We start from the raw sequence: 8,169 nt of genomic DNA, 5'->3' as shown, positions 1-8,169 counted from the left end.
ATGGGCCAAAGGAGTAAAGAGAGAGAAGTAGTAAACCTATGGGCATTATGTGATGTAGAAAAGTAAGAATAGGCCATAGCAAGCCCGAAGTAATGAAGTAAGAAAGTAAGAGGTTGATAGAAAGCCCATGAGCCCAAGGATGAAGGATAAGGTAATTAGGACAGGGAAACCTAAAAGAGTTAATAAAAGATCATGGGAATGTAGAATTAGAAATGGGCCAAGGATGCCCAAGAAGGAAGAAATGAGACAAAGGAGCCCATAAGCAATGTAATAGGTCAAGAAAGCCCAAAGTAGTATAAGTATAAACCTAATGACCATATTGAGTCATTGAGAGAAGAACCGACAGCAAGCCCAAAAGAGGCCCAGCAAGCACGGGTCAAATAACACCATTGCAGAAATAGTAGAATGGTATGGCAGGAATGGCAGCAAGATTACGGAAGGAGTAAAGAATGGGCTAAAAAGGGGAAAGCCACAATCAAGTAAGGCCTAGCCTTAAAAGGAACAAGCCAATAAAGAATGGAAAATCAAAAAAAAAAAATGTTCATGACATAAGAGGTCAAAGATGAGTGGCAGAATGCATAGATAAGCCTCTAGATCATGGTAAACGCACGAGCAACAAACAAGCTTTTGACTTATATAGAAGTGGAGCACGTGAAAGGTCCAGGCACTACCAACCTATACCCAGCCACTACAAGAGTGGTGGGTCATGGGTCACAGGTAAGAGAGGGTATGATCTGGCGGTAGGGAGAAGGGAAAGTCTATTCTGAGGTTTTTGCTCAAATTCTTTTGGGTAATGTCATGCTAGGATGACATACCACCCAAAAAAAAGAATGATGAGTTGGAATCATTAGGTGCACGCCATGAGGATAGCAAGAGAGAATAAACACACTGTGGTGGATAAGAATGACGCGGTAAGCAAACAAATAAAACTATCTTCTTTGTTTGGTATGGGAATAGCACAGTTAGCACATGTAAGTGGTGGTGGTTAGATAGTTGACAACCCAATGGGTGGCCGAGAAGAACACCCCAAACCAAACAAAAGCAGCTAAAGGCAAAAATGGTAAAAATTTAATAAAAATAATTGGCAATGTTACAAAAGTGTGTATGGAGTTGAATAGTTGGTTGGTAAGTAATATATTAAGGATCATTGGAATTTGGATCAATGATTTTGTCTCTTTGTCTTTGTTTGTAGATTGTGAATACTCAATGAATTCTTTTTTGGAGTTTTTTTTTTTAATTTTTAATTTTGCTTATATCCTGGCCTCTTAGCTTAAAATATTGGATCCGTCCCTTTCCAGAACCTACTAACCAGAATCCATTTGAAAGCTTTAGGTCTTTGACCCTATAAAAAATAAATCACTAACAATGGAGATGAAGGGGTTATTTCTTGGAGAAGAACTTCTGGAATTAGGGAACTGTGGTAAACATTTTGTCCCCAAATATTAACCTTAGTCCCATCACCTATTCTCCATATAGCCCCCTGTTCACCTACATAGCTTGCATTTATTAAGCTTTTCCATGCATAGGAGCTACTTGGATTACTTTGTGCTGCAAAAATATCACCATAAGGAAAAATTTTATCCTTAAAGACTTTATGGAATAGGGAAGCCTTAGTAGTGAACCAATCGCCATACTTGCTTCCCTAGCAAAGCATCATGAACTTCCAAAAATCTCTAAAACTCAAACCGTCAAGCAATTTTGGGAGCAAAGAGTACTCTATTTAACTCAATGGATTTTTTCTAGTATTGCTTTGTTTTCATTGATATCTAACTATATATCTAATTCTATATTATATATCTAATTGTATTACCTTGGCAAACAAAGAATCATACTAACTCTTTTTTTTTTCAAGGTAATACAAGCGTATGGTATATGAATATCTGATATCTTTATTGTTTTTATTACTTTAAATGACAATCAATTGCATGCTCTACATTATATTAGGAAAAAACTGTTTTTAGGTTTAAATTGTTTTTTATTAATTATTATAAAAAAATCATAGTATCATTCAAATAATAGTTACAATATATGAGCAAACTATAACATGGAGTCTACAATTGTCCAAATCCCACAAGTCCACTGCACAAGAGCTTGGACCTAAGCTAGTTCATACTAAAAGCATCTATGATATCACCTGTAAATACAAATGACAACTATCGAAAGATTTTTTAAATTGTACTTTTATTTTTTTAGCAAAAATGAAAATTCCTTAAGTACCTTTTTCATGCATGAAATTTCCTTCTTCTACCCAAAAAAGAAAAATCCTTTGGTTGGTCTTTTCTGTGTAGATTCTATGCACGGTGTGTTGTGGTGTAAATTTATTCAAGTGACCTTTTTGTTATATAAATTCTTCAGATAGTGTCTATTACACATCCTATTACATACACTATATACATTTTCAAGGCCTTTTTCTAATGTAATTATCACATAGTAATTCAACCATTGAAATATAGAAATTGCTAAGAGTTGGTGATCAGTGTAACTTCCATACCTGGGCAAACCTAGTAACCCCTAACCTTCTTAGTAAGACCTAATTTAATTTGATGAAATATAAAGAACACCAACACGACCTAGTAGGGGTGGGGACTCAAACCAAGACACTCTACATAACGAAGTTTTGTTGTCCCAAGGTCTCAGCCCTAGGCCACCAATAAGTATGCCCTTTCTAACGTGCACAAACTACACAAAATATTTTAACAATTTTACCTACTTTATAAATAATTTATATAAAAAAAAACCAACAAAACTTAATTAGCTATTCAGCTACAAGCAACTTAGTGGAGTATAAAAACAACCAATTTTACAGTGCAAGTACTGGTGTCCAATGTAATTTTCAAAATTTAGAGGAGATATATAAGGTGTATAGGGCAAAATGATTTTTATGCTCTAGTTTAACAAGACTAGTAAATTTGCTAAAACAAGATTTACAAGCTGCCATTTCATTAGTTCTATGCCAACTTGATGATGGTGAGAAGTTTCCTTGCTAGTTGATTGAAAAAGATATGGTCCTTGGTGGACCACTGACCTTTCGTTTGAATAAGTAAACCAAAAAAAAAAAAAAAAAAAAACCTATCTTATATGCAATCAAGAAATTTTTGTTGTGTTCTTGATGTTGATATTGTCACACTGCCACGAATTTTCATTCATCTTTGTGAGTGGAAAATACTTGTTACTTTCTTGTAGAAGATAATACTTTTCATCAAGACCACAAAAACAAGTTCATATTATCTTCAGCCACAGTTGCTAGTTGATTGAAAAAGATATGGTACTTGGTGACCATAGTGACCTTTGACTTTTGAAATAATGTAAACCAAAAAAAAAACCTATCTTATACACAATCAAGAAATTTTTTTGTGTTCTTGATGTTGATATTGTCACACTGCCACAAATTTTCATTCATCTTTTGAGTGGAAACTACTTGTTACTTTCTTGTTGAAGATAATACTTTTCATCAAGACCACAAAAACAAGTTCATATTATCTTCAGCCACAGTTGCTAGTTGATTGAAAAAGATATGGTACTTGGTGACCACAGTGACCTTCGACTATTGAAATAATGTAAACCAAAAAAAAAAAAAAAATCTATCTTATACGCAATCAAGAAATTTTTGTTGTGTTCTTGATGTTGATATTGTCACACTGCCACGAACTTTTCATTCATCTATTTGATGTGGAAACTACTTGTTACTTTCTTGCTAGAAGATAATACTTTTCATCAAACCACAAAAACAAGTTCATTTTATCTTCATCCACAGCCAGCTGGGAAGTTTTCTAGTATGTACGAGTGCAAAAAATTCCTCTCTACCTCCAATGGCAATAGGATTGACATTCAGTGCAGGACTCACAGCCCTTATTGCTCTTGCACTAGTCCATGAAACACTCAGTGCTAATGATATTACTGTCCCCTTCTTCCTGTGGCAATAAATTGAGACTTTTTTTTTTTTTTTTTCAAAATTTGATAAAGGTTATGGGAAGGGATTTAAAACTCTACATATTTTCATTGGTAATACACAAAAAAATCAATTAAGTAACAAAGTTTTTAATGAATTTAATAACTATTTAGAAAGCTATTTAAGGGTGAAAGGAAGTATCATAAGAACATTAGGCTAACTTTTTGTTTTACATATTTTTGAACTACTTGATTTCAATTGATCGATCTTGATTTCTCTTTACCAAAAATCTCTAGACTTGCACAGTGATAGCATTTATTAGACTTTGTCTTTGATTACACCACATGATTACAAATGACATTGAAATCAATAACATTAAAACTTTGTCATTACAAGTAAACTTTTGTAGAGATTACAAGCAAACTTGTTGAGGAATTAGCCAACACCTAAAATTCCTAAAACTTTCACATGTAAATTAGCCTACTGACATATCAAATTCTTTGCATTTAAAATTGAGATGATTCACTAGATAGAATTGATGAGCAAGTTGGATATAAGTTGTCTCTTACATCCCCTACAGATGATAGGAAAGGCTTGGAAGGCATTTGTGAGCATTCAACTTCTCCTTCAAGCATTTCTACAACTTTATTCATTGAAGGTCGATCACTAGGCTTCATTTGTATGCACCATAATGCAACTTTGATCATCTTCTTAATTTTTTCCTTCTCCCCCTTTGTGGCATCTTCCATTACTATGTCATTTTCTTCATAAACTTGGTCATAGACCCAAGTTGGAAAGTAAATTTGGCTTGAGTGATCTGCAAATGCATTGAAGTTCTTTCTTTTGCTTGCCATTTCCAACAATAACATGCCAAAACTATAAACATCAGCTTTATAAGAGATGCCTCCAATGTTCTTGTAGAACAACTCTGGAGCCATATATCCTAGTGTTCCTCTTGCAGCAGTCAAAAAAACTATGCTATCATCTGGAGGATAAAGTTTGGCAAGCCCAAAATCAGAAACTTTTGGGATGAAGTTCTCATCAAGAAGAATGTTATGAGGCTTGATATCAAAATGAAGAATTTGCATGTCACATCCTTGATGTAGATATTCAATTCCACGGCCTACTCCAAGAGAAATCTCATATATTTTCTCAATACTTAAGGGGATACTTCCTTCTTGAGAAAAAATGTATTTGTCGAGAGAACCATTAGGCATGAATTCATATATAAGTGCACGCTTTGGTCCCTCAACACAAAAGCCAATGAGTTGCACAACATTTGTGTGGTGAATCCTTCCAATTGTTGCAACTTCACTAATAAAGTCTTGGCCGTTGGCTTTGGACGTATCCAACATCTTTATAGCCACAAGATGACCACTTCGAAGCTTTCCTTTAAATACAGTGGCAAAGCCTCCTTCTCCCAATTTCTCCGTGAAACCGTCGGTCATCTTCCTAATTTCTGGGTAGGAGTACCTTATGGGCATGAGGTTATTGTGGCTTTGCAAAAAATCTTCGATTGCGTCATACATTGACAAATTCCTCCTACGCCATTTATAAATTAAAAATGCAACCACAAATGGAGTCCCAAATAAAAATTTGACTGCAAGGTGAATCACTGCAGGATCATCATCGAAAAACCCATTAGAAACGAGTGATGTTGCTACACCGTTACCAACTAGTTGAATAGGCTTTGTTTCAAGTGTAGCATCTTTATCTTGTCTCCACTACTAAATTATTTATGATAACTTACATAATTTCTCCTATTTTTGGGGTTGGTTTCAAATTAAATATACAAAATTTAAAATTGAAATTGAAACAATAAAAACTCTTTAAATCAATTCACTCAGCCCCCTCATTGAATTATTATTAACAAAAACTAATGGAAATTCATCTAAGTTATATTTAAAACATATATATATATATATATATATCTATCTCACAAATGCTTCCATGTCAATCATATAAAACATTTAGCACAAAAGATCTTTCAATATTATTTTAAATAATCCTAGCAAATAAATACAATCTAATGACAATCTGATCATTTTGTGAGGGTTTTTTTTTTCCTGGTAATAAAATATCACTTTGTGTTGATGTGTGACGGGCCTTTATGCGCAATTTATTTGATTCTTTAGAACATTTAGTTGACAATGATCTTTTTGAGGGACAAATTGAAACAATTAAAAAAATGTAGGACTTTAATTGAAACTTTTCAAACAATAGGATTAAATCTAAATTCACACTGATTTGAACTATAATGAGAATTATGTAAAGGTTGGCCAATTATTCTTCATCCTTCTTTTTAAAAGAAATGATCTTGCAAAAAGAAAAAGGAAGGTAAGAAGTTCTTACTGATGAGGTAGATCGAATAAACACTAATAATACTGTAATCCACAGCTGAAAAGGAAAAAAAGAAAATCCATTAAAATCAAAAGAAGTTAAAGGCTAGATTAGAAACTGTACATAAACAACTAAACTCTTAACATTATCCATTGTGCCATGCTTAAATTTTTTTTCTACACCTCTATGCATGGTAGATGAGAAATAATCTCATGCATCAGCATCCTCCTCTCATAGTAATAAGTTCAACGACTCTGTGGTTCACATACTATATATATGGCAAGGACTATTTATACATATATTCAATAATTCTGATAACTTTTGCTAGTAATTTTTGCTTCAACTTGGCTTGAGCTTTTGATTAAAGCCATATCAACAAACAAGAGTTTCAATAGTAATCGTTTTTTTTTTTTCATAGTTTCTATGATCTAAGTGAAGGGGTAAAAGTTGGAGATCAAGCACACACAACTCGTGCAATTGCGTTGTGGAAAAAAAATAATAAAAAAAGGAAAAATAAAAACAACTTGTGCCGATACCTTACCATCGCATAAAAAAGTTCCATGTTTCGAGCAAAAGCTGATCAGTATGACCTGGAATGCTGCTTTGACAAAGAAAAAGAATATCATCAGCTTTTGGGGAAGAAAAAAAAAGGGAAAATACAACGATTAGTGAGAGTGTGAGAGATGTGCAAAAGGAAAATAATGGCGGAACATGCATATTTAAATTAGAAAAAGGAAAGTACTATGGCCTTTATCGCATTATTTACCCACCATTGAGCTTGCCGGAGCATTGAACATGGTTCGTGTCATTGAGGTAGCATTCGGTGAACTTTCTTCCACAAAAACTTTGACAATTACCTCGGAGCCATGAAATCTCAAAACCATATACCAATTCATTGTGGACATCTTTACAGGATAAATTTGGGTCATCATTTCTTGGCCACGATGTCTGAGTAATCTTCTCTACTCGACACAAGTCTGCCACTTCGGCTGCATTCGTTTTTCCAACTTTAACATAGCTATACCTCTTGGAATGAGATATATAATTAGAAGAGTTGTGAATGCAAGTAGAAGTGTCCAAACAGTACGGAGAATTCACTGGTTCTTCACAGCTCATGAAAACCACAATCCTTGATAGTTCAGGATTCTCAGACGGCTGAAACTGATCATAAGGCTCCAACTTTGTTAACTTCGGCAGCAGTTCTGTGAATCCGTAATATGCTCTGTCATATCGATTACTGAAATTATAGCTATATATGGAATAAGTCGGGGAGGAGAAGTAACTGTCATTGTGTATACCAGAGTCTGCAACCCTGATTGTGTAGTTATTGTAATTGATTTTTTGTACGTAGTATTTTCCAGCAAATAAGTGTAGCACCGTTCGATTGTTCTCATCACATGACAGTTCATACCTTGAGTCCCCGCAGCTTTCTGGATCGCTCTTCAATCGAAAGGGAAAGCTTATGTTGGGGATATTGCCACAGGAAGAAGGGAGGCAGTAATGATCATTAGCACTGAGTGTTTCATGGACTAGTGCAAGAGCAATAAGGGCTGTGAGTCCTGCACTGAATGTCAATCCTATTGCCATTGGAGGTAGAGAGGAATTTTTTGCACTAGTACATAATAGAAAACTTCCTCAGCTGGCTGTGGATGAAGATAAAATGAACTTGTTTTTGTGGTCTTGATGAAAAGTATTATCTTCTACAAGAAAGTAACAAGTAGTTTCCAATAAAATAGATGAATGAAAGTTCGTGGCAGTGGGACAATATCAACATCAAGATAACAACAAAAATTTATTGGCGTTAGCACATGCGTCATCTTGATAAATTATTTGACAGTGATTAAGGCAAATTTGGTCTCCGTCATGAACTTAGATTTGAAGACGTAACAGCATGCTTATTGTCAGTATGCATTGTATATATCCTTGAGCCACGAGACAGT

At 34.4% G+C, this 8,169-nt stretch overlaps 1 protein-coding gene across 2 annotated transcripts; it reads right to left on the bottom strand.

Moving 5' to 3' along the window:
* Positions 1-4,182: 4,182 nt before the first annotated feature.
* LOC111983268 (LEAF RUST 10 DISEASE-RESISTANCE LOCUS RECEPTOR-LIKE PROTEIN KINASE-like 2.2) lies at positions 4,183-7,950 on the bottom strand. 2 transcript variants are annotated; one of them, XM_065780573.1, is made up of 4 exons: positions 7,000-7,950; positions 6,771-6,830; positions 6,242-6,286; positions 4,183-5,504 (listed from the first exon to the last, which is right to left on the bottom strand). In XM_065780573.1, the coding sequence occupies exons 1-4, from the start codon at positions 7,814-7,816 to the stop codon at positions 4,396-4,398; spliced, it is 2,031 nt and encodes a 676-aa protein (XP_065636645.1). In that variant the 5' UTR covers positions 7,817-7,950; the 3' UTR covers positions 4,183-4,395. The 2 variants fall into 2 exon arrangements, with proteins under 2 accessions (XP_065636645.1, XP_065636646.1); XM_065780574.1 differs by having other exon boundaries at positions 6,771-6,827; positions 7,000-7,949.
* Positions 7,951-8,169: the final 219 nt, after the last annotated feature.

Source organism: Quercus suber, unplaced genomic scaffold, assembly GCF_002906115.3.
Source record: "Quercus suber isolate HL8 unplaced genomic scaffold, Cork oak 2.0 scaffold_14, whole genome shotgun sequence".
Taxonomy (NCBI): domain Eukaryota; kingdom Viridiplantae; phylum Streptophyta; class Magnoliopsida; order Fagales; family Fagaceae; genus Quercus; species Quercus suber.
The sequence above is the reverse complement of the archived record's forward strand: the minus strand, read 5'-3'. Positions and strand labels throughout refer to the sequence as shown.